The sequence below is a fragment of the Dromiciops gliroides genome, chromosome 1 (assembly GCF_019393635.1).
Source record: "Dromiciops gliroides isolate mDroGli1 chromosome 1, mDroGli1.pri, whole genome shotgun sequence".
Lineage (NCBI taxonomy): Eukaryota > Metazoa > Chordata > Mammalia > Microbiotheria > Microbiotheriidae > Dromiciops > Dromiciops gliroides.
Window position 1 is genome coordinate 750057429 of NC_057861.1, and position 26848 is coordinate 750084276.

The 26848-nt window shown below is 42.9% G+C and overlaps 1 protein-coding gene across 3 annotated transcripts in view; it reads right to left on the bottom strand.

The window, feature by feature from the left end:
- CCDC66 (coiled-coil domain containing 66) overlaps positions 1 to 20336 on the bottom strand; it is a 50068-nt gene extending 29732 nt beyond the window's left edge. For all 3 annotated transcript variants that reach the window (XM_043978650.1, XM_043978649.1, XM_043978648.1), the window contains exons 1-4: positions 20214 to 20336; positions 9899 to 9963; positions 8730 to 8755; positions 345 to 789 (exon numbers count right to left, since the gene is read on the bottom strand). In XM_043978650.1, coding sequence (XP_043834585.1) covers positions 345 to 789; positions 8730 to 8755; positions 9899 to 9963; positions 20214 to 20224 — 547 coding nt within the window. In that variant the 5' untranslated portion in view covers positions 20225 to 20336. The remainder of the gene's footprint in view (positions 1 to 344; positions 790 to 8729; positions 8756 to 9898; positions 9964 to 20213) is intronic.
- Between the last annotated feature and the right edge of the window lie 6512 nt (positions 20337 to 26848).

Sequence of the window (26848 nt, forward strand, 5' to 3'; positions counted from 1 at the left end):
AGGGAGGGTCAGAGAGAAAAAAGGCAGCAGCAGAAGGATCTTTAAAGGTCTTGGTGGACAAGTTTTTACTAGCAAGGCTTTGTTATTTATCATGACTCTGATTTCACAAAACAGCCAAACCACAAATATTCAAACAGAAGTATAGAAACAAATACTTGTGAATTCTGGATTATCCAATCCAACCTCTCAGTTCTAGAAATGTGGACATTCTAAAGATAAGAGATAACAGAAGTGACAGCAATTTAATCTTAAGGCTATTAGTGCACGAAGGCAAAATGCTAATTCTGTAATTTTGACCATATTCTCTAAATTAAAATTCATAAGGCTTCACAAAAATAGCTTACATTTTTCTTCTTTCTTTCCATTCTCAGTGTGTAAAATAGGCCTATTTCCTTGGCTGACAGCCATCAAAATCTGTTGGAGCTGTTCCTCTGTTAGACAGACCAAACTATTCCTTAGATCTTCCACTGTGATGTGTTTTCTCTGAGGTTTCTGTTTAAACACTGCAGACTGTTTATCCTTTTCAGTCCTCCATGAGTCAGGGGTTTCAGCTGCAGTTCGTCTCTGCACACAAAGATGGTCATTATCTGTGTCTTCCTTTGAGAAACTCTTAGTTGGCGAGAACAGCATTCTGTTTTTATCACCTTTTGCCAGCGAAGACTCAGCAGCAGCTCTACCCTTCTGCAGAAGACTTCCATTCCTGCCATCGGTATTTTGTGTTGACTTAAGAACATGTCCGGTCTGGGTCATTCTCAAAGGCTGCTTTGGGGTCCTGGCCTTATTCCCCATCTGTTAAAACAGTGCAGTTATATTCTTATGTGAAAAGCAACATGAAATGAACAGCCACAAGCCAGCAGCTTTCCTTGTGCTTGGTCCTCCAAACGTGGTTCCTTATGCTAGCTAGTCACAGGATTTACAAGAGACTCCCCTATCAGATGCTGATCCTTAACCTGGGGGCAGCTCCACTTAGAGGAGGCATCAGCAGCAATAATCAGCTAATTGTTGAGTTTTCGAGATGTGGGAAAGAACTTGATTTCTAGCTGCCTCTTGGACATCTCCACTTGGATGTCCCAAGCTGTGTCTCTTGTCACCCTCTCCCCAACCCCCCAAATGGGGTCCTTTTCCTAACCATCCCATTCCTGTCTAAGACACTGCCATTCTTCCAGTCCAGAAAAATGGAAACCAGAAACCCTGGAATCATTTTGTATTCTTTTTATCACATCCCTTTTAAGGCACGAAGTGTTGGTGTTTTTTATTTCCAATTTTTTTCTTCCCACTGGCCAAATCCTACAACGAGACTATCCCTGCTTAGCCCTGGATTACTGTCGCTGGGGTCCAGTCAGTCTCTCTGCTTCTGGCTCTCTATTTCCTTCCATTTCCTTCCATCCAGAAACTATAACGACTCCTTACCCTATCAAGTCTAACTCCCCCCACCCTCCCCATCTTGCAGCCAAGCTCTACCCCATCCCTGGTGTTTCAGAGTCTGGGCCCTTGGCTTCAGTTGATTCCTCACTGCTTCCTGGCACAGCCCATGAGATCTTCCTGCTTTCCTGCCCTTGTTTGTACAGTTTCCTCAATCTGCTCGGTCAAATAAGACAAGAACACTATAGAGGTATGGACTGACCATGTTAATGTTCAAGTCTTATTTGTCTAGATTCCCTCCAGAAAATGCCTACTCCAGTGCCACCGGTCCATTGTGACCCTGGGTTCTGGAGGCTCTGTGAATGGCATACAGACTACAAGCTGCTCTCTGAAGAGTCTGAGTACAGTGGGCTGTGTCTACAGCCCAGTCTAAGTAAGCTGGAAATTAGGTGAGAAATTCTTGGGCCATGGCAACCCATGAAACAAAGGAAAACAGCACCCCGTGCTGTTTTCTTCCCTGATGCGGTGATGGAAGCTAACTGGTGGAAGAGGAAACAACACAGACTCATACAGTGCTTAGACCACTACTAAACCCTGCTTCGCCGCTGGTACTCTTAAGCATGAGATCCTTATCCAGTCGTCAAAGACCCAGGGTACAACTAATGGAAGCAAACCACCTCAAAGTTCATACTCGTGTAAATAAATCAGAACACATAAGAGGTTTCAAGTAAATGGAAGATTTTCCTTGGAGAAGCAGACAAGACTTGGCAGGGTTGACATTATCATGTAGCAAAAGGCAAGTGGGCAGCTAGGTGGCGCAGCGGATGAAGCACCAGGCTAGGACTCAGGAAGACCTGAGCTCAAATCTGGCCTCAAGACACTTGACACTTACTAGCTGTGTGACCCTGGGCAAGTCACTTAACCCTCATTGCCCAGCCAAAAAAAAAAAAAAGCAAAAGGCAAGAAGCAACACCATTTTGTATAACCTGTGACTAACTCATCTTGCAAAGCTCATGATGAGTATAAGCAAAAGCCCACCCAGGAAATCACTTCAGGCTGTGCACCAGCAACTGCTACAAAGATGTTCTACAAAGAAATGCACAAGAGTCTCCAACCCAAATAAACACATAGATTGTGTGCTGGGGTATCCTGCCATCCCAAGGAGCAAGGTGCAATGGGAAGAGCTGGAGAATGACAAACTATGATGGAAAATGTGCTTTACGGCTAACTGATAAGCTCATGGCTTTTTCAAATGCCATTCTGCTTTGGCACTCTCAATTCTGCCTTCACCCCTGGATCCTCTCTTCTCCCTTGGCTTCTGTGATGCTGCACTTTTGGTCTCCTTTGCTAGATCATCACTTCTGTCCTGCTCCCAGAGGTGGTCATCCCTGAAGGCTCTGTCGTGGGACCTTCTTCCAGTGATGACCTAAACAGCTCTTATGGATTCAATCACTGTCTCTCCAGAAACAAGTCAGTGATTATCTACACAGCTTAATTAATCCCTTGAATGTCAGCCCTGTTTTACCAACTGGACATTAGACAGGATGTTAGAAAAAGGGACTCATTTTCTTCTCCCCTGCAATTACCCTTCCTCCAGATATCCTTATTCCCATGCAGGGCACCACCATCTTTCTAATCCCCCAAACTTGCAGCCTGGGAATTACCCTTGGGTTTGCCCTGTCCCACCATGTCCTGCTGATGACCAAACACTGTTGATTTTAACTCCCTATCTTGTATCCATGCTCTTCTCTCCCCTCATATAACCTCATCTCTATTTCAGACCCTGCTCACCTCTCACCTGGACTACTGCAACAGCCTAACTAACTGGTCTCCCTGCCCCATGTCTAAACCTGTCTCCACAAAGCTGCCAGATGGACATTACTAAAAAACAGATCTGGCTACGTCACTTTGGCATTCAGAAATCTTCAGTGGCTCCCCATTGCCTCTAGGAGATCATAAAAAATCTTCAGCTTAGTGTTTAAAGCAATTATAACAGGTGTGACCTGACTTATTCAAACAAGCTATAGATAATCAAAAATGGAAAATGGAAGAAGGAAAAAAGTATGAACTATGAATATCATTATTCCAACAGGAATAAGATATAACAGATGGAAAGCCAGGGAACTATACTGGTGTCCACAGACTGCTAAAAATCCAGAGGAAGGCTTCTAGTATATCGGTAGGTCACTCCATGCAGAATTTCTGGGAGGATATAGATACAAATCACACAAAATAAGACAGGGATAGGCTACAAGCTTCAATACTTGAGGGAGCACTCACATCAATGACTCCATTAATGGTAGTGAAGTAACTAATCAGAGATCAATTAATCACCTGGAACTTTCAACTTGATTTTTTTTTTCTGGCTGCAATCTACTTTATTTTTGAAAAAAGTTACTTTGATGAGTGCCTTTTGTTCTTAACCTCAGTGAGTTCCACTTTTCAACAAAGAAAAAGTTAAGGAAACACAACATGCCAACCCTTTTATGACAGTGTTTACAGCATTCCCTACCCATAATCCTCTATCTATACATGGAAAGGACTTTATTAGGAAAGAGACAATAACCAAATATAAGGGCATATAAAGGCTCTTACAGGGGAGGAGATACATCCATGATATGGTTTCAGATCTGTAGACATTTAATTGAATATTCTGAGAATAGGGATCGTTTCATTCTTTGTACCTGGTAACACCATCACCCGAGGAAATGCTTGTAATTAGTGCTTGCTAGATATAAATATTTGTTTATTGACTGATGCCTTCTATAGTTACATTTACAGGATTATATAATGAAAATTCATGTTCAGAATGATGAAACTGGGGTAATGGAAGATGTTGAATCGCGAAATATAAAAATATGGAGGAATTTTGTATTTAAGAAACCTGGGAAATGAACTAATAAATGCAATAAAGACTTCTGATAGGATAGGGAGTGGGGAACTATTTCCTGAGTAACCCCAACAATCAAAAGTTTTACTTTTTTCTAATCCCAAACCTACCCAATGTATTTAGAAATTTTAAAGGCTTATATGAACAGGCAGTTTTTCAGATGAAGAAATCAAAGCTATCACAATATGAAAAAAATGCAAATTAAAACTAGTCTGAGGTACCACCTCACACCTATCAGATTTTGGTTAATATGACAAAAAAGGAAAATAATACATGTTGGAGATGTGAAAAAACTGTAACACTAATGCACTGTTGGTGGAGCTGTGAACTGATCCAACCATTCTGGAGAGCAACTTAGAACTATGCCCAAAGGGCTATGGGGTTGTGCATACCCTTTCACCCAGTAATACCACTAATAGGTTTGTATCCCAAAGAGATCATAAAAAAAGGGGAAAGGACCTACAGGTACAAAAATATTTATAGCAGCTTTTTTTGTGGTGGCAAAGAATTGGAAATTGAGGGGATGCCCATCACTTGGGGAATGGCTGAACAAGTTGTGGTATATGAATGTAATGGAATACTATTTATTGTGCCATAAGAAATGTTGAACAGATGGATTTCAGAAAAACCTGGAAAGACTTAATTGGACTGATGCTGAATGAAGTGAGCAGAACCAGGAGAACATTACACACAGTAACAGCAACATTGTGTGATGATCAACTGTGACAGATTTAGCTCCTCTCAGCAATACAATGATCCAAGACAATTCCAAAGGACTCATGATGGAAAATGCTCTCCACATCCAGAAAAAAAAGAACTGTGGAATCTGAATGCAGATTGAACCACAGTTTCTACTTTTGTTGTTGTTGTTTTTTTTTTGAGGCTTCTCCTTTTTGTTCTGATTTTTCTTTCCCAATATGACCAATGTGGAAATATGTTTAATGTGATTGTACATATATATAACATATCAGATTCCTTTCTGTCTAGAGAAGAGGGGAGGCGAGGGAGGGAGAAAAATTTGGAACTCAAAATCTTATCAAAACAAATGTTGAGGGGCAGCTAGGTGGCACAGTGGACAGAGCACCAGCCTTGGAGTCAGGAAGACCTGAGTTCAAATCTGGACTCAGACACTTAACACTTACTAGCTATGTGACCCTGGGCAAGTCACTTAACCCCAATTGCCTCACCAAAAAAAAAAAAAAAACACAAACAAAAAAAACCCCAAATGTTGAAAACTATTTTTACATGTAACTGGAAAAAAATAAAATAGTATTAAATTGGAAAAAAAAGAAATTTTAAAGGCTTATAATTGATCTGTATTAGAATTATTTTTACCCTGCTCTGGAAATACTAAAAACAATTAAGTTACTCTTAAAACCAAATGTGTTTTTTTGCATAGCATTAGTGTAGCTTTCTTCCACTTTTTCCCCTCACATTTCATCAGTCCCCTTTGGTCTGTCAGTTTGGATTGGGCTTGGAGCTCCTGGTGCAGAGAGAATCAAGCATAGAGCACAGAAACCAGGGACCAGGCAATATTGATACAAAATCCACAGGGACCTCATTACTGACTTTCCTAAGTGAAAAGGGCTATGAATCATTTGTGAAATTTTTTTCAGTCTGTGAGAATACCTCAAGTACAAGACCATGAGGCAAGTGAAAAGTCTGGAGGTAGAAAGCACCCTTGCATTAAATCCTACAGTCTCTCTCTAAAATGGCCCATGGTCTTAAGCACATTTTCACTTCAGCCTATTACTAGAAAGGACTTAGAATAACAATGATAAAAATTATACATGGCTGTTTTTCACAAAAAGGACCAAGCATTTTGAAAAGACTATGGTATCGGACCCTCAAATGACAGTTAAATGCATAGGGGACAGATAGCCCTAGTTCAATATCATTTCAGTGCTGCTCTTCATGATTTATTATCTTATTTGTATAATCTATTATTACCTTTATGTTACTATACACATGTTGATAAATCTATGTCCAGGGGACAACATAGAAAGGCCTAAGAATCAAGAAGACTTGGGTTCAAATCACACCTCTAGCACTCATTCCCTGTGTGATCATTTTCTTCTTCTGTAAAAATCACAAATAAATTGTGCTCAAAACTATGCCTCAGTTTACCTCATTTTGACCATAAGATAATATGCTGGTACAGATAAGGTCAACTGAGGCACAGTTCAAGGCACAATAAAGAAAGATACAGATATTAATAGCCTAGAGTATTGGGCTCAATCTACAGAAATAAAAGTCAATAGGGATAAGTATGAAATCTTAGGCTTTCCTGAGTAAAACAAAGGGAAAATGTCTGAAAAAGATCTGAGGACTCTGGTGGACAGCAAGCTCACTGAGTAAGTGCTGGGATGTAGCTGCCATAAATGGTACTGCCCGCCTAGGCAACAACAGCAGAGGCCTGCCCTCCAGGAACACCCCTCCCCCAGAAGAGCAGGGGGTTGGCCCTCAGCACTTGCCCAAGTCAGGCCACATCTGGGACACTGGATTTTCTTCTGGGGACACCGCACTAAGCCACACAAAGGTTGGCTGAGGAATCTGGCTGCGTTTAGCCTGAGGAGAGAAACCTCAAGAAGGAGATGGGAGGTGTGTCCTCAAGTGCCATCTTGCTGAAGGTGGGGGGGGGGGGTTGATTTCTTCTGCTTGGCTCCAGAGAACAGAGCCAGGAGCAATGGGGAGAAGGTGCATTTGCTGTCAGGAACAACTCCTTAGTAACTGGACTTGTACAAAGCGGAATGGTCTGCCTCAAGAGAACATGGGCTCTGCCTTGGTGGACGTCTGAGGTCAAAGGCTACACAGCCAGTCGTCCCAAGCAGCTCTGAAATTCTGAGATTATAGAGGTCTGACTACGAAGTAGCGTGGCTGAGCTTGCTGTGTGGTTTAAGGGATCAATCACATGCTCTGCAACAAACACACTTACTTAAACATTTCTAAGCACCCAGAGCATGCAGCAATTAAGCGACCAAGAGGCAGTTATTTGGTGCTTATTATGGGTCATAGAATACAGAGAAAAAGAGAAGAACCAAATAGTCCCTGACCATAAGCATGTATAGGTATATACAACATATATGCTATATTATACATACATATATATATATATATTATACATACATATATATATATATATATACACACACACACACACACACACACACACCCTCCCCCCCACCCTCTCCAGGCAGCTTGGGGAAGCCTGGAATCAGGAAGACTTGAGTTCAAATATGGTGCTATGGTGCCAGAAATTCACTAGTTGTGAGACTCTGTGCATGTCTTTTAACTTGCCTGCCTCAGTTTCCTCAACTCTAAAATGGAGATCATAATAGTACCTACCTCCCAGGGCTTTTGGGAGGATGAACTGAGATAATGATTGTTTTGTTTTGTTTTGGTGAGGCAATTGGGGTTAAGAGACTTGCCCAGGGTCACACAGCTAGTAAGTGTCAAGTGTCTGAGGCTGGATTTGAACTCAGGCCCTCCTGACTCCAGGGCTGGTGCTTTATCCACTGCGCCACCTAGCTGCCCCTGAGATAATGATTGTAAAGCACTTAGCACAGTGCTTGGCATGGTAAGCACTATATATCTATGTCTATATCTCCAGCCATCCATCCATCTCAGAAATAAGTTAGGACCATGGCTGGGCTAAAATGGCAATGCAAGACTTGTGTCCAGAGCTGGACATACAGAGGCACTGAAAATGATTTCTCAGGTCAGCAAAAGGGATCACAAAGAATTAGTTCTGGAAGAGAAGAATTTCAAGTGGACAAGCAGTTATTAAGTACCAATTACATGCCAGACAGTGGCAGTAGGTGCAAAAAAAAGGAAGGAAAAAGAGCAAGGGGTAAGGGAATAGACAGTAGAGCAGTGCCAAGTTAAGAGGGGCACTCTTTTGGAGGTAAGGACACGGTGACTGCACAGAATTTCTTTGAAGAAAGGAAGAAGAATATCATGTGAAAGCAAAAGAGATTTGGCATTAGAGAATAAACAAGAACATCAGTGGGAAAAGGAAAGAATGAAAATAAAGGTACTTATAAATAGGTTATTTTTTTTTTTAAGTGAGGCAATTGGGGTTAAGTGACTTGCCCAGGGTCACACAGCTAGTAAGTGTCAAGTGTCTGAGGCTGGATTTGAACTCAGGCCCTCCTGACTCCAGGGCCGGTGCTCTATCCACTGCGCCACCTAGCCGCCCCATAAATAGGTTTTAAAGTAAAAGTATGCTTTTTTTTTTCTTTACTCCAGAAAAGTGTTTTCGAAAAAAGATAAAACTTGCACCTTAGTGGTACAGCTCGGCCTTAGATCAGCCTGAAGGCGTGGAAGCAGCCTAGATGACCTCTCGATGGCTCTTTAATCTTCTTGTTCTTTTTTTTTTTAAATCCTCTTGTTCTTAATGTAAAACTTATAGAAGTGATTTTCAGGAACTGCATTTGACACTTGTCAAAGAGGCAAAGTAAAAAATTATTTTGCTTACCTTCAAGGCAGTTTTTGGTTTACGTTCTACAAAAGAGAAAGGAAAAAACAGGTGATCAATGAAAAAAATGCTAAGATACTGACAGAAAGCGTTTTTATTGAAATTGCTCTTAAAATATTTTCAAGGTAGAAATCTTAGCATCAAAAAGATAACTATAGATCTTCTCTGAAAAGCGGCTCATTTCTACAGTTATCAGAAGCATTATTTCATTATTTAACATCAGGACTTATAAAGCAGTTTCTAAAGTATGACACAATTACCAGATGAAAGAACCTGAAATCCCAACATCATATGCAGACTTAAAAGGAAAAAAAGGGGCTATTTTTAGGTAAGATAATTTTCTGGGAGCCAGGGAAGGATATTGTTATATTATTGTACATCTTAGCCATTTTTCCAGTAATATAGTAATAGGGCAGAGAATTCCATGGGAAAGGACATATTATACATCGATGATAGTAATTCTCTATGCCTGAGAAATGACAAGTGAAGGTTTTACCAAAATAATTCTACATTAAGATTGATTATAAATTGAAGTTAGAAAATGCACACAGAAGTTCTGCAGCAGGTGTGAGCATAATATAATAATATATAACTATTAATAATATAACTAAGTTCTTTAAAATTCAATAAATCTCTACATGTAAAAACACAAATGTATAATTAAATTTCACTTGTTACTTATCAGGAAACAGGAAGATGCCCTACTCCTAAAGCTAATGAATTGAACACTTCATAAACCATATTAAATTCTATAAATTCACAAATATTAATGGCAAAATAAACAGTCTAAAATTTAATTCAAATAGCCAGATAAAAACAAATTCTCAAGCACTGAGGGGCATCACTAGCATTTTGGGGGGCGGGGGCAGGGCAATTGGGATTAAGTGACTTGCCCAGGGTCACACAGCTAGTAAGTGTCAAGTGTCTGAGGCCAGATTTGAACTCAGGTACTCTTGACTCCAAGGCCGGTGCTCTATCCACTGCGCCCCCTAGCTGCCCCATCACTATCATTTTAAAAGTAGAAATGTAAATGAGAGCCAAGCAAAATAGTACCAAATATAATGGCAAAGCATTCATTTAAAATTCAACATAAAGAATTTTTGTTTTATATGTATATTTGGATGACTTCTGCAATATTAACGCCAATTATAGATATAAAAACACCATACCATATGAAGCCAGTATTAGCTTTGTTTTCCCATCCAATAACTCTGTTTCAAGCTTTAATCCATCCCTATGAAAATAGAAGGTTGCACAGTATTATTTTCAAGGAACAACAAATCCTTATATTAGAATATTTTTGCAATTTGAATTAACACAAAATTCTTGTAAATGTCATCCGAATCATACGGGTTTATACTCTTTAAGACTTTTAAAAACATATTTTTAAATTTTATTTTATTATTTTCCAGTTACATATTACATATAAGGATAGTTTTCAACATTTGTTTTAGTTCCAAATTTTTCTTTTCTCCCCCCCTCCCTTCCCTCCCTCCTTCCCAAGATGGAGAGCAGTCTGATAAAGGTTGTATATGCACAGTCATATCAAACATATTTCTACACTAGTCATCTTGTGAAAGAACAATCAGAGCACAAAGGAAAAACCTCAAACAAAAAAATCCAGTCTGAAAGTAGAAGCAGTATGATTCAATCTGCATTCATAATTCACAGTTCTTTTTTCTGGATGTTGAGAATATTTTCTATCATGAGTTCTTCGAAACTGTTTTGGATTGTTGCACGGCTGAGAAGAGCCAAGTCTATCCTCATTGTTCATCATACAACGTTGCTGTTACTGTGTACAGTGTTCTCCTGGTTCTGCTCCTCTCAGTCAGCATCAGTTCACATAAGTCCTTCCAGGTTTCTCTGAACTCCTCCTGCTCATCGTTTCTTACAGCACAATAGAATTCCATTACATTCATATACCACAATTTGTTTAGCCATTCCCCTATTGATGGGCATTCCCTCGATTTCCAATTCCTTGCCACCACAAAAAGAGCAGCTATAAATATTTTTGTACACGTGGGTCCTTTTCCCTTTTCTATGGTCTCTTTGGCATACAGACCTAGCAGTGGTAGAACTGGGTCAAAGAGTATGAACAGTCCCATCGCCTTTTGGGCATAGTTCCAAATTGCTCTCCAGAATGGCTGGATCACTTCACAGCTCCACCAACAATGCATTAGTGTTCCAATTTTTCCACAGTTTCTCCAACATTTGTTATTTTCTTTTTTTGTCATATTAGCCAATCTGATAGGTGTCAGGTGGTACCTCAAAGTTGTTTTAATTCACATTTCTCTGATCAATAGTGATTTAGAACATTTTTTCATATGGCAATAGATAAGGAGACCGTGACGAACCACCCGTGCGTCTGTGTGCCGAGCGAGCCAGCTAGGAGTGAGTGAGCGAAAGAGAGAGAGAACTCACTTCCATTCTCTCCTTGCCTTTAAGCTCGCACCCCAGAAGTGGAGTGCTTAGCAGACGCACGGGTGGTTCATCACGGTCTCTTCCCCGAATGGGTAGTCCTTCAAAAACTGGCATCTTTCAGTTATCCTAACCAACTTGTTAAAAGCTTTCACTTTTTACCACAAAATCTTCATCAGAAAACTGCCTGTTCATATTCTTTGACCATTTCACAATTGGGGAATGACTTGGATTCTTATAAATTTGATTTAGTTCCTGATATAGTTTAGAAATGAGGCCTTTATCAGAAATGCTGGCTGTGAAAATTGTTTCCCAGTTTTCTGCCTCCCTTCTAATTTTGGCTGCATTGCTTCTGTTTGTACAAAAGCCTTTTAATTTAATGTAATCAAAGCCTTTCATCTTGCTTTTCCTAATATTCTCTAACTCTTGTTTGGACATAAATTGTTTTCCTCTCCATAGATCTGAGAGGTAAACTATTCCTTCCTCTCTCCTTTTTTTTTTTTTTTTTTTTTTTTAGTGAGGCAATTGGGGTTAAGTGACTTGCCCAGGGTCACACAGCTAGTAAGTGTTAAGTGTCTGAGGCCGGATTTGAACTCAGGTCCTCCTGACTCCACGGCCAGTGCTCTATCCACTGCGCCACCTAGCTGTCCCCCCCCCTTAATTTATCTATGGTATCACCCTTTATGTCTAAATCTTGAACCCATTTTGACCTTATTTTTGTATAGGGTGTAAGATGTTGGTCTATGCCTAGTTTCTGCCATATTCTCTTCCAGTTTTCCCAGCAGTGTTTGTCAAATACTGAGTTCCTATCCCAGAAGCTGGAGTCTTTGGGTTTATCAAACAGTAGATTACTATAGTCATTTACAACTGTGTCTCCTGTGCCTAACCTATTCCATTGATCCACCACTCTATTTCTTAGCCAGTACCACACAGTTTTGATGACTGCCGCTTTATAATATAGCTTCAAATCTGGTACGGCTAGCCCACCTTCCTGTGTATTTTTTTTGTTTTGTTTTATTTTGTTTTTGCAGGGCATTGGGGTTTAAGTGACTTGGCCAGGGTCACACAGCTAGTAAGTGTCTGAGGCTGAATTTGAACTCAGGTCCTCCTGAATCTAAGGCTAGTGCCTTATCTACTGCGCCACCTAGCTGCCCCCCTGTGTATTTTTTTCATCAGTTCCCTTGATATTCTTGACTTTTTGTTTTTCCAGATGAATTTTATTATTTTTTCTAGCTCTACCAAATAATTTTTTGGTAGTTTGATTGGTATGGCACTGAATAGGTAAATTAACTTAGGTAGAGTTGTCATTTTTATTATATTAGCTTGGCCTATCCATGAGCAATTTATATTTTTCCAATTACATAGATCTGATTTTATTTGTGTGAAAAGTGTTTTGTAATTGTGTTCATAGAGTTCCTGGGTTTGTCTTGGCAGGTAGACTCCCAAGTATTTTATATTGTCTACTGTTGCTTTAAATGAAATTTCTCTTTCTATCTCTTGCTGCTGAGCTTTGTTGTTCTGGCAAATATTTTAAAAATAGTTTTACTACAAGGAATAAAGTTTTCATGACATTTCTCACTGAATAGGACTTGATTTGTAAATTACATCTAGTCTGTAAATTGTTCTTTTTACTGTTATTAATTGTAAGAAATGAATTAACTAAACCACTAGAAAACCACTTATTTCCTAGAAAATGCCCTTTGTTTAGCCTACAAAGTATCATCATGCAGCCAACGCCACTTTACAGAGACAGGGAACTCCTGGCCAAGTCTCCTATTTGTTCACACCATTTGGTCATTCAGAAAGGGCCAGTCATTGTGCTAGGCACAGTCAAATACAAATGAACCCTGCCCTTCACCCCTACCCCTAATTCCAGCACTTAGGACAGCACCTTTAGTAAATGTTTAGTGGCTAAATGAGTGACAACAGTACTTTTAATTTATTTTGAATAGACAAAGTGAAAGAGAAGTAGAGATTACTGATAATTTAGTCTCTGTATCCCAGAACCCCAAATAAGGAATATTGCTTTTAAACTAGAATTACCCAATTGGAAATAAAAAGACAATCCTAGAATATGATTTGCTAGTTTTACTAGAAAACATCTGGAGTCAGGTGAGGCACGGTATAATGGAAACAACATTGATCTTCAAGTGTGAAGACCTTAGTTCTGGCCTCAGTTCCAACACTTCCTAACTATGTGGCCATGGGGCAGTGCATAACCTCGACCAATCTATTTCCTCACATGTCAAATGGGGATAATGAGGAAAGTGCTCAGCAAACCTTAAAGCACTAAAGAAATGTGTTTTTCTTTATTTGTAGAAACAAGGATTCAACATCTATGAATTTATTAGTGGGGACAAACTAGACACCAAATCAACAGAAAAATCTGTAAGAATGGGAAGAATAATAGAAGATGACTTGAAGAAAGTTCCTGCAATCAGCTGTTAAAGACATTATGTTTTACAACAAAAAAATCACCTACCCAGCAAAACTGAGTATAATCTTTCAGGGGGAAAAATGGGACTTCAATGAAAAAGAGGACTTTTAGGGATTCACGATTAAAAGACCTGAATTGAATAGAAAATTTGACTTTCAAATACAAGACCCTAGAGAAGCATAAAAAGGTAAACAAACAGGAAAAAGAAATCATGAGGGAGATTAACAGGTTAAACTGTCTACATTCCTACATGGGAAGATTATACTTCTAACTCATAAGAATTTTCTCAGTATTAGGGCAGCTGAAAGGAATAAATTTAGAAAGAGGGCACAGGTGGGAATTGATTATGAAGGGATGATATCTGTAAAGCATTAATTATCTTTTTTTTTTTTTTTTTTTTTGCGGGGCATGCCCAGTGCCATGCAGCTGCTGAGTGTCTTGTGTCTGAGGCTGGATTTGGGCTCAGGTTCCCCTGGGTCCAGAGCAGATGCTTTGCCCACTGTGTCACCTAGCTGCCCCATGATGACATCTTTAAAATAAAATTAAGGGGTGAGAGGATTTCACTGGAAGAAAGGAAAAAGGAGAGATGGAATGGGGTAAAGTATTTCATAAAAAAAGCAAGAAAAAGCTTATGGAGTAGAGGGGAAGATGGGGGAAGAGCACGGGAGTGAATGAGCCTTACTCTTATCAGAATTGGCTCAAAGAGGGAATAACATACACACTCAAGTGGGTATAGTAATATATCTTGCCCTTCAGGGAAGTGAGAAGAGGAGGGGTGAAAGAAGGGAGGGCAGATTGGGGGAGAGGCAGTCAGCAGCAAAACATTTTTGAGGAGGGAAAGGGTAGAAGACGATAAAGATATTATGTTTTATTATTTAGCAAGGCTTACAGCTGTATTGGGGCCCCTAAGTGGCACAGAGTGTCAGGCTTGGAGTCTGGAAGACTCATCTTCCTGAGTTCAAATTTGCCCTCAGACACTTACTAGCTGTATGACCCTGGGTAAGTCACTTTGTCCTGTTTACCTCAGTTTCCTCATCTGTAAAATGAGCTGGAGAAGGAAATGGCAAACCTCTCCAGTATTTCTGTCAAGAAAACCCCAAATGGGGTCACGAAGGGTCAGAAATGACTGAATAATAACAAACATTTAAATATCTGATGAACTTTTACCAAAAAAAAAATAACCAAAACAGAAAGATGGGGGGGGGGGTTGTAGATGAAAGAGAAGCTCTCCCCTTCAATTCAAATACCTTTGCTGCCAGAAGTTTTCTAATGTTTGCTACTGTAAGGACTCCGTGACCATGCTGATGTAGAGTACGACCTCCAAAGAACAGTGCACAAAGTACTCATGAACCTTCATCATGTGATATTCTTGTTTGTACCAAGAGCTTTACAAACATTATCTCATTTACTTTTCATAAACACCTCGGGAAGAAGGTTCTGCTTTGATGCCCACTTTACAGATGAGGGTATCAAAGCAGATAGAGGTTAGGTAACATGTCACACAACTAAATGAGTGTCTGAGGCAGGATCTGAACTCAGGTCTTCTTGACTCCAGGCCCAGTGCTTTACCTTCTGTACCACCGAGCTACCTCAGACATCTGTGTCAAAGATCTACCCACTACTCTAGAGGTATCTGTTAATAATTCTGTGGACAGCCATTCTCCACCGCCAGCTCACCACCCCTGACACATCTCAGTCCCATAGAATTTGGGGGCTGAAGGGCAGTCAGGAAGCCCCAGTCTGAAAGCCTGCCTCTCACACTCGCTGGGTGACTGTGGGTGAATGGAGATTCTGAGGATTTGTTTTCCTCATCTGCAAAACATGAGAATAATCTCTGAAGGATCCTCCTCATGTGAGGGTTGTGAGGTATCCAATAAAAAGGCGAGCTGTTAGTATTATCTGAGAAGTCAATTAAACTAGAAGACATTTTTCTTGTCACTATTCAGTGAAGTCTGAACAAACTGGGAAACATCCTTCTCTGTCCAAAGCAGGAGCCTCCAAGACACTCCCAAGAGGGCTTTGATTCTCCTTTTCCCCACCATTTAGAAACTCGGAACCTGTCTCCACACCTGTCAAGTGGGGATAATGCCTGCACTGTACCTGCCTCCCTGGGCTGTGCTGAGAAGAATGCTGTGGCTAAACCTTCATGTGCCTCACAGACAAGGGCATGGAGCCACAGGGCTTTCTGTGGGTTTCTGATTCTCTGTAAGCAGACTTTTGTCATTTTCATTCATTTTTCTTGTTCTTAGAAGTAAACAGATTTTGAGAAACAGTGACAGGCAGTAAGTATGGTTGTTCTAGGCAATGCAGGCCTTTTTCTTTTCACAAAAGCTTCCTTACTTCCTTAATAGAGACACTGTACATTGCAATGGTTGGGTAAAGCCCAGCATTTCTGCACCAAAGGTCTGTAGCTGAAACAGTCCTTGGTGACTGTTTCTGAGTTCTCTACTGTAATGAAAATGGTTTACTCTTATTAATCAAAATTGGGAAGTTTTCCTGCTACGGCTCCAAAATTAATGACCACATATGGGCAGTCTGGGCTGTGCAATTTCCCCTTTGACACAATACCTGAGTAGGAAATGAAGGCAACCCGGGGTGACGGCTTTACAAAATGCTATGGGTGGAAGGGACTGGAAGTCACATGGAGGGGAACAGGTTCAACACCTGACATTCTCTTGGTGATGCCATGTTGCTATGAAGCTCTGAACAATCAAAAGGAATGGCAACTCAGAGAACAATGGAAAGAAACAGAAGGTGTCACTATGCTTAGAAAAAAGGCCTTATCGATGATGATCAGAGAGCTCAGTCTTATTCTGAGAGAAAGGCTAAGCAGCCAACCCAAAGACGACACAAATACTCCTAAGACTCAGAGGGAAGGGTTGGTAGATACACTGACATCCACAGGAAGACTAATTCATCTAGTAGAGAATTGTTTGGGTGCATCTTCCTTAATGCCCTACTTGTCTGGAAGCTCCTGGAGACTAGGGAGCATCAGGGAGCCTCTACACAGCCTAGCAAAGCACCTTTGCAAACCAGTGAGCTGATATGATGAAAGAATGAGACAATTTGGTGCACTGGAAAGAGATCTGGATAGGGAATCAAAAAAGAGTCTGGGGTGGAATTCTGTCTCAAAGGCAGGGTGGCAGCTCTCTGATAGTCATCCCCTCCTCTCCATTTGATGGGAGTGCATGAGCAGCTGAGGGAGATCAGAAAAGACCTTTTTGGAAGTGCCATGAACTGGGCTTTGAAAGAAGCCAGGAGCACGTCTGTAGGCACCAGGGCAGTCTAAGGAGAGGCACTCAGATGGGAGATGGAGAAGCAGCCAACAGGTTATTTTGGCTGAAAGCTAGAATATGTGGGGTGGAATGATGTGCAGTTAGCTGAGAAAGGTCAGCTGGAGCCTTATTGTGAAGGGCTGGAAACGAGCAACAGAAGTTTGTGTCATCACCAGATTTAAAGAAGAGAAACCAATTCAGTAGTCTAGACAAGAAAGAGGTGAAGAGAAGCCCATCTACAAAGGACAGAGACCCTGCCTAGAGGCAGAGGAATGGGTGAGCTAAGATCTAGTATATCTTTAGCTTTGGTGCAGTAGAAGGGAAGAAGGTAGCAGATTAGAAGCAACTAGTCTTGTCTCAAGGGTCAAAAAAGACATTTCTTTGCTGTTTCCTCTTCTCCTACCTAGGAAAGCATTTTTCCTCAGGGCCTTCCTCCACTGGATATTTTGCTTTGTTCATATTAAGGACCAGGCACGTCCTGCTTGCCAGAATTCATGCCTTCCCACGGGGCCGAATAAATCTGCATGGGGTCTGTGGCCCATTCCTTGGACATCCAAGGTAGCAGGAGGAGACACTCCTCTATTCCCTGGGGTTTATATTCACTTCCTATGGGAGAGAATCATTCAGTGTCAGAGCTAGGAGGAACTTCAGAATTAACTGACCAAGTTCCTCTGAAACAACCCTGTACACATTTTGCATTTACTTAGCTGGAGGGATATACATTGTTTCTCCTAGCTGAGAGAATGGAAGCTGGAAGGCAGAAATGGTTTCTTTTTTGAGCATCTGTATCCACGATGCCCAGCCCTGTACCTGGCTCACTGAAGGCACTTACTACAACACTTGCTGAATGAATGAATATAATCATGAGTCCTGAGGAAAATCATTTCCTTTTCCTGGGCCTCATCCCTAAGTGGGATAAAAGCCCTTTTGGAACCTAATTCATAGGACTGCTGTGAGCAAAACAACAAACCTTCAAATTCTCTAAATAAAGGAGCAGTCAGCACAATGATTAATGAAGAGCATGCTATCACTGTGCAAACTTTCTATAAGGAATGCAGGTAGCCTCAAAGCTGCTCCATATTGCTTTTGCATTTATGCATCTGTGCCCTACTTGTATCTTCCCAACAGACTCCTCAAGGATGGGAGATGCTTTATTTTTGTCTTTGGGTCCCCAGCACCTTTATTTTATGGGTTGTAAATGTCTACTGCCTAGATTATGACACACATTTGGGTCAACAACAGAACTTGTCAATCATTATGCAGATTTGAGAAAGTCAGTACAGTGTGGTAAAAATTATTTGTGGTAAAGATTAATATTGAAAATTTTAGCTGAATCACTTGTGAGGGGCCACACTTGGCCCACCCTGACACCACACGTGCTACTAAGCAGCTTTTGAAGGAACGCCAGACCTCCCCTTTTGTGGGAGGAAAACTCCACCAGAAGGCAAGGCAACTTCTGGTGGGTTGGCGGGCCGTTGCGCTCTTTCGGCCTAGGGAGGAGTCTCAGGCAGGGCTGGCTCATGGTGGCAGGTGTTTAGTGCTCAGTCTTAGGCATGCTGATTCTCTGCCTGGTGGGCATTTTGGGATTGGTGAGTTTTATAAAGGAAAATCCTAAATTCCTTTGAACTAGCTTAGTCTCTGGGATTGCATAGACTCAGCTTAGAGCTAAAAGTAGTCATCTGTATATCTACTTCCTTATTTCCCTAACTGGTTTCACCTTTGTGGTCTAATTAATTCCCAAGCAATAAAACCTGATCCTTTATGAACTAAAGCTCAGAGGCTCCTTTTCTTATTGGCCTGGGAGGTATATACAAAAGGGAAAGTTTAAAGGGGGAGATCCATACAGGTGGACAACATATTGGCCTTGGGACTGAAAAGGAAGAGGAAGCAGGCTGGGCTACTTTCAAGAAACTGACCATCTCTCTTATTTGCTTTCAGGAAACTGCACATCTAAGTTTCCCAAGAATAAATGGGTAGATGGATTAAAATTAGTTAATTAAGCACTTACTCTGTGCCAGGCACTTGACTAATAAGTGCTGTGGATGCAAAGACACACAGCAAACAGTCCTGCCCTCCAGTTACATGCTTTCTGTTAGAGGAAACAGCAGAAGCACGCGTAAGTGTACTAGTATGCAAACATAAAAAGTGAGGCACTACAGGTGGACAACACCTGAAGGAGGTGGAGGTGTCCAAAGGGTGATGTGGTTGAGGTAGTCACAGAGAGCTGATCCATAAGGCAATCAATTGATCAACTGGCAGGCTTTCTGGAATCAATGGCACTACTGTTTGATTACTGTGCTTAGAGTAAGAAGCAGATTACTAGGATGTAAAGCAGAGTCTTTGGGTTGTCCAGCCACGATGGCCAGCCCCAGGGCCAAGGTGAAGAGCTACAGCTTGGATCCCGGAGGTCTGGTCCAGAGAAAGAAGGCTGGCTGAAGCAGGAGGCGGCAGGGCGCTGGCAGCAGGGGGGTGTGGGGGCAGGGAAACAAAGGTCCATCTTTTTAATTCTAATGTTCTACAGGTGGTATATAGTATACGGAATACAGAGGACTCTTAGACTAAAGATCATAAAGAAGACTAGAGAGATGCACACAGTGGGTGTGAGCAGACCTTGACCTATACCCAGGAGGACTGGCCACATGACCATGGGGAGGGAAGCCGGCAGAAAGCCTGCCCGAGGGCTCAGCCTCGGCAGGCGGTCCGACCTCTCCGCCAAACTAAGGGGAGGGCACTGACAGGAGCTGAAGGGGATGGGCCGGCATGGATGCTCCGTGTGTGCCTCTCTCTTTCCCCCCTCCCCCCAGCCCGGGCACCCAGCAAGCGCCTAATAAAGGCTGGGAAGCTCCGGGGGCGGCTTCGGTCCCGCCGGTGTGCCCAGCAGCGCCGGACGCCGCGGGCCGGAGACCTCGGGCCCCTCTGCGGACAGCAGCGAGGGCGCTGGGGCAGACGCGGGGCAGAGCCGGCCCCGAGCCCGGCTCCGGGCGGAGTCTGCTTCGCCTCCGTCTCTCCATGCCCGGCACCACCCCGGGCACCGAGGCCGCGGCCGGCGGCGGACGGGCCCGGCACACAGTAGGCTCCTTATCAGGGCTGGTCCCCCCTCCCCTCCTGAAGGGACACACAGTAGGCGCTCGGCCTCCGCAGCGGGGCGGTGACGTGTGGTTCCCCGCCCTCCCCGGGCACACAGGGGGCGCTCAGTCACGCCGCGGGCCGCTGACGTGCCGAGTCTCCCCCGACACCCCCCAAGTCCGCCCCGGGGGATGACGGGAGCCCCGCTCCGAAAGCGGCCCCGGCCCGGCCCGCCCGCGGAGGGTTCCTTTTCGGCTCCTCGGAAAGAACCCGGCCGGCCCCGCTTACCCCAGGTTCATGGCCCCGCGAAGGCACGAGCCCCGGCCTGTCTCCGCACGTCGGTCACCGATGCCTCCGCAAGCACCTCTCTCTCCTCCCCAGACTCCTCCGACGTAGCGGTTCCCTCCTAACAAGCGCCGTAGGCACGGGCCGCCGGCGCCGGAGCTCGCAGCCAATCAGAGCCGGCGATACTCGGGGGTGAGCTCCGGCCTCGAGAGGGCGGGGCGGGGGCGCGTCTCGAAGGCCGGCCCCGCCCCGTCTTTGTCCCCGCCCCCTCCCCGCGCCAGCCCCACCTCCCGAGGCTCGTCCGGGAGCCTGGTTCTGCTCCAGGGGATCCCTACCTGCCCCGGCCGGGGAAGCGGGTATTCCATCTGTGGAACGGCCCTGCGAAAGAGGCTGTCGGGTGGGTGCCGGTCGCTGGGCCGGGCAAAAAGAGGACGGTCGCTGCCCGTAAGGAGCGACATTGCCCAGGAGCAGACAAAGACAACCTGTGACCCGTCCATCCACAAGTATTTTTTAGGCACCCTCTGTATGCCGAGCCCTCTGCTCAGCGCTGGGGGACGAGCGAAACACCTGTCTCCGAGGGGCTTCCAATCTATGGAAACTGGAATGAATGAAAGTGCAATCGCTGCGTGCACAAGTGTGCACAAGCGTGCAAGAAATGCCTCCTTGATAGAAGGGCACAGTGGGGGCATCGCATTGCAAGAACCGGGACAAGCAGGGCACCCATGGCCTCACCACCTCCCAACCGCGCCTCGTTTTGGACAGTTTTCTAGAGGACTTCTTAAACTTTTCCCACACGCGACTCCGGGTGTATGGGCATAAAAAACAAACATGTACTGCCCAATTGTTCGCGACCCCCACATTCATCTGGGGTCGCGACCCACAGCTTAAGAAGCTTTATTCGAGAGCACCAAGTGCTCACCTACTATAGGAAACCTTCCTTCTTACCCTCTTACCGTTAAGCCTTCTCCTCAGTTCATTGTTTCCGATTTTTCCCTTTTAGTTTATTCTACCGTAGTCTGCCTCATTAGATCGCGAGATCCTAGAGGCCAATGACTGTCTTTTGCCTCTTTTTATATCCCTCGGTTTTAGTACGCTTCATGATACATAGTAGGTGCTTTAAAAACATTTCTTAACTGACTAACAAAAATCAAGTCCTCATATAGCGGATGACTCCTGAGCTTTAATTTGCATAATGTAATCTATGTAAACATTAAAGCTTTACATGTTGTCACGTTTTAGGGGGGCTTCCTGCTTATTGGCTAGATCCTCCATGATGGAAGGACATGGATGAAAATCCATGGGGCAGATGAGATTAGGGTCAGGAAGACCTGGGTTCAAATGTGACTTGAGACATTAATAGGTGAGCGATCTTGGCAAGTTACTTAGCCTCTGCTTGACTCAGTTCCTTCATCTTTTCAGTGGGGATAATAATAGCACCTAAAAACAGCCAGGGTGGTTATGAGGATAACATGAGATAATATTTGTAAAACGCTTAGCAAACCTCAAAGTGCCAGCTCTTGAAGCAAGGAACTAAGGAAATCCCAATCCCTGGAAGTATCCGTGCACACCTTAGATTTCAGATCTTATAGCCTATTGCACAGTCTGAAGGAATTACCCAATGTGGAAAACGTTAACTTGGTCCTAAGCTATTAGAATTTAGGAAAAATCCAAAAGATTTTTTTTATGGGTTGGAAATTTCTTTTTTAAACAAACAAAGCCTAATCTTATTCAATTATACTGCTCCAGATGATGCAGTCAGGAGAACACAAAATTTGGTTTGAATCCTGAGTTTCCTCTCAGGATTCAAATCCCTTGGTAACTCCCTCTGTAACTTGTGACTAGTCCCTTCTGTGTACATAATGGAGACTCCTTAAAGGAAGAAACTCTTTTTGCACCTGTAATGCCTAGTACACAGTAAAGAAGTGCTTAATAAGTCTTGTTGATTCATTGGTTAACTCTGTGGGACTTAGTTTCTCTGTCTGTAAAGTGATGGGTTTGGCTTAGATCCCCGCCAAGGGCTGTTCTGGCTTGTGATTTCCAATGATTGTGGCACTTCAGGCTTTTTTCTTAGATGGGATCATCACCACCACTGTCCAAACCTATGTTAAGCAGCCACTTGTGGGTGCTGCTGCATCAAGCATTGTCAAGGAGATGGCTTCCCTGAATAATAACACACACGGTCACAAATAAGAAGGACACACAGGTGCACCTCAGAAAAACACAGTTCAGTTAAGTGCATTATTCATAGGCACTGGTCAGAGAAATCTCAATAAGGGATTTTTTAAAAAATGGGTCTCCCTATCTGGCTTGTGCTAAAAATGCAGTGGATACTCAGAGGCCAGGTCCCACCTCTAAGAGGCACTTGAACTTCCTGCCTGGGGCTGGTTTGCCCCCTCCTGCCTCCCTCCCTCTTTGGTTCCCCTGGACTCGACATTTTGGTATCAGACACAATGCAGAGTCCGGATTAGCTTTGCCTATGGCATCAATCAGCCTGGAATTAAAGGGTACACCACTCCATCCAACTCAGGGCAATTCTGGGAGGCACCTTTAGGAAGAATGAGAAAGAACAAAAAGCTGGCATTTATATGACACTTTGGCACTTGCAAAGCGTTTTACAAATATCTCACTTTATGGCTTCAACAACCCTAGGAGATAGATAAGTGCTGTTATTTTCTCCACTTTACAGATGAGAAGACTGGGGCAAGAAGTGGTTACGTGACTTGTCCAAGGTCATACAGTGTCTGTGACTAGATTTGAACTCAGGTCTTCCTAATTCCAGGTCCAACACACTTTCTTTGATGCCATTTAGCTGACTCAGAAAAGGATAAAAAAGAAAGTAGAGAGAAGAAACAATTGGCATAATCTTGGCCTAGTTATTTAAAATGTCAGAGTCCAGTTCCCTGATCTGTAAAACTAGGGCACTGGAATGGACAGCAGGTAAGACTATTTCTCAAGCCTTATAGTTCTGCTCTGCTCGGCAGTGCACATCTATAATCTTTGCTGCCCAGGAGGCTGAGGCAGGGGGATCTCTTGAGCATAGGAGTTCTGAGCTGCAGGCCAGGTGTCCACACTGAGTCTGGGATCACTATGGGGAGCTCCTGGGAGGGTTGGGGGTTTGGGTACCAGTTACCTAAGGAGGGAAGAACTGGTCTGGGTCTGAGAGTGGCAGGTCACAGCTCTTGTGCTGATTGGTATTGGGATAGGTTCGATCATAAACAAAGATGTTCAACCTCTGTCCCTTTTCCGTTTCCAACGTTTGGGAGGATAAGTGAAAAGGATGTGAGATGTTTAATCAAACAATGAAGAAAATGCTCCGATTATGATTAAACTATGATAAGAGAGCTCTTCATGGTTCACAAAGCACTTTACTTATGTTGTCCATACACTTATGCTGTCCAAACTCCCATTCACATGGGTGAGTTGCATCCCCCCAGAACAAGACCAGCCACATCTCTCCTGTAGGGTTCTGGGGGTACTCCCAAGCATAATTTCTCATCATTTCCCCCTTCTTTCCTCTGACGCTGCTGTCCCTCAGCTACAAGCCCTTACACCTCACACCTGGACCAGTACAGCAGCCTCCTGGGACATCTGCCTGCCTCTAGTTTCTCCCCACTCCCATCCATGCTCCATTCAGCGAATAAAGTGATTTTCCTAAAGCACAGCATGGACTGTGTTTTTCCCTTATTCAGTAAACTTCAATGACTCCCTATCACTTCCAGGACCAAATACTTTGTTTGGCATTCAAAGCCCTTCATGACCTGCCCCTTCCTATCTTTCCAGTCTTTTTCTGCCTTCCTCCCTGACACATTCAGCCCAGTGACACTGGTCACCTGGCTATTCCGTGAACAAAACACTCCATCTCTTCACTCCAGGCATTTTCTCTGGCTGTTGCCTGTGACTGGCATGGTCTCACTACTCATCTCTGCCTACTGGCTTCCCTGGCTCCCTTTAAGTACCAATTAAAATCCCTTCTTCAAAAGGAAGCTGGGACAGCTAGGTGGCACATTGGATAGAGCACTGGCTCTGGAGTCAAGAAGACCCCAGTTCAAATCAGCCTCAGACACTTAATAGCTGTGTGACCCTGTGCAAGTCACTTTACCCCAATTGCCTCCAAAGAACCCCAAAAGGAAGCCAGACACAAATTCCCATGAAAACAAGGTCTATATAAACAGAGACAGAATGTGAATTTTCCTAGTAAGCTTGCTCCCTGATTTATTATAACTTGTGAGCATGTTATCCTTTATAGATTACTAAATCTTTTACTCTTTCTATATTATTTTCCCATTATCTAGTTGGTATCTGCTATCAGTTACAAAAAACAGTGAATAGAGAGACCTCTGAACTACCTATTCCCCACCATGACATTTGGCATATGATGGGGACAACAGGTACAATGGCTTATTGACTTCATCACAGAATAAAAGAAACAGTCAAGGATAGGGCCCATCTTACTTTGTTCAGTCACCTGCTGTTGCTCACAGATCCAAAATATTTTGAAGACCTTCTGCTCTGTATTTAAGGGAATTCACTCACTATGTAGCTCCAAGTAAATCCTGTCTAGCTCTGGACAATGGTCAAAGAAATCTACACCTAGTTGCTGCAGGTTAAAAACAAAAATCCCCCAAAGAAGAGGGGTATTGGACAACCCAGGATGAGTTCAACTGCTATTCTGGGCAAAGTAGGCACCAGCAGCTGAGATGTCTTTCTCCATAGCCCCTGATGTTGATGGGTAGTTGGCTGCATAAGAGAATAGAACAAGCTACCCCTCTCCCAATTCACCAGAAGACTCCCTCCCCCAACCCTTTCCAAGAATTCTTATTGCCGTTGAGCAAAGAAGCCTGGTGCATATTTGAGCAGAAGAAATTCTTGAAATAAAACTCACTCTGAGATTATTAGCAACCAAGACCTTTCTCCCGTCTAGGTTCTAATCTTCAACTAGATTCCCCTTCCATTCCTACGATTCAATTTGCCACTTCTCTCAGGAACATCATAACAGTTGCCTACTCCCTGCTACCATCCTCTGCTACCCTTCCTAGAGCGAGTGAGAGAGGAGAAAGTTTTTAATGAACAAGAGAATCTGTCAAGGGAGCTCAGGGCAATGCTGTAGAGCCAATGCCCAAAGGGAGACAGTCAGCTGAGGTTAGAGGAGATCTGAAAACACTCTCAACATGGACAGTTTTTTCTTAGGCAGCATTTCCTACACACTTGGATATAATATGAACAGCTATGGGACCCTATGGTTTCCCCACTTTTTCCCTTACCCATCAGGAAGGCTCCTACCTTCTTACAAGGAAAAGTCATCATTCCCTGCAGCTAGATTGAGGGGCACAGCTTACTTAGGATGGTGAGACACTGCTAAGAGGTGAGAGGTAGACCTAAAGAAGATCAGCTAGCTTCCTACCTGCACTGCTGGATGATGCGGTGAAAGTCGAATTCAAAGGCTGTCATCAAAATGATGAAATCAGATCACTTTGGAGTCTATTAGTTCCTTTTTTGAAAAGAACTGCTGGGAGAAATTAGGATCATACCAATATTTATACCATATGACTTGAAAAAAAATGAGAAGAGGGGGCAGCTAGATGGCGCAGTGGTTAAAGCACTGGCCCTGGATTCAGGAGTACCTGAGTTCAAATCCGGCCTTAGACACTTGACATTTACTAGCTGTGTGACCTTGGGCAAGTCACTTAATCCCCATTGCCTAAAAAAAAAACAAAAACAAAAAAAACGAGAAGAGAATAACACCAGGTATGCTTTTCAACTATGGCTAAAGGACAATTCTCAATAAAATGAGAATTAGAAAATTTTATAAAAGATAAAACGGTCAGTTTTGACCACATAAAACTAAAAAGCTTTTATTCTAATAAAATCAACAAAGGAACATCACAGATAAAAGTCTGATACCCAAAATATACAGGGAATGAGCATTATGTAACACCAAAAGCAATCCCTCATATGCAAGTGGGCAAAGGATACTAGCAAATATCAAAAGAACCTACTAATGAACACACACACACACACACACACACACACACACACACACCACCACCACCACCAAAAGAAAAGAAACAAAAAAACTTCATTCTCTATATCACTAACAGTAAGAGAAACAAAAAACAACTCCGATGTTTTACTTCACTTCCCACAAGTTGGCAGAAATGAAAAAAGATAGGAACGGTGAATACTGAAGGGGTTGAGGGAAGATAAGTATGTTAATGTACTGTTGGTGAAGCTGTGAAGTGGTCTAACCATTCTTGATTTCAAGCTGGAATTATGCAGGAAAAATGATTCAACAATCCATATTCAGGAATGCCATTACTGGGCATATACTCTAATAAGGAAAATGACAGGCAAAGAGGGACATTGGATGCCCAAATTTCTCTACTGGCACTCTCTAGGGTAGCAAAGAACTAGAAGAAAAGTGAGTGCCCACTGATTAGGTAGTAATTGTGGGGAAAAAAACTCAGGGTTTGTGAATATAATGGATTATCATTCATTGTGCAGTAGGAAATGATAAATATGAAAAATTCAGAGAAACATAAAAATGTGTATGAACTCATATAAAATAAGTAGAATTGAGAATTATACACTGATTACCACTCTGTAAATGAAAAGATCACAAAAATGAAGTTGAACTTTGA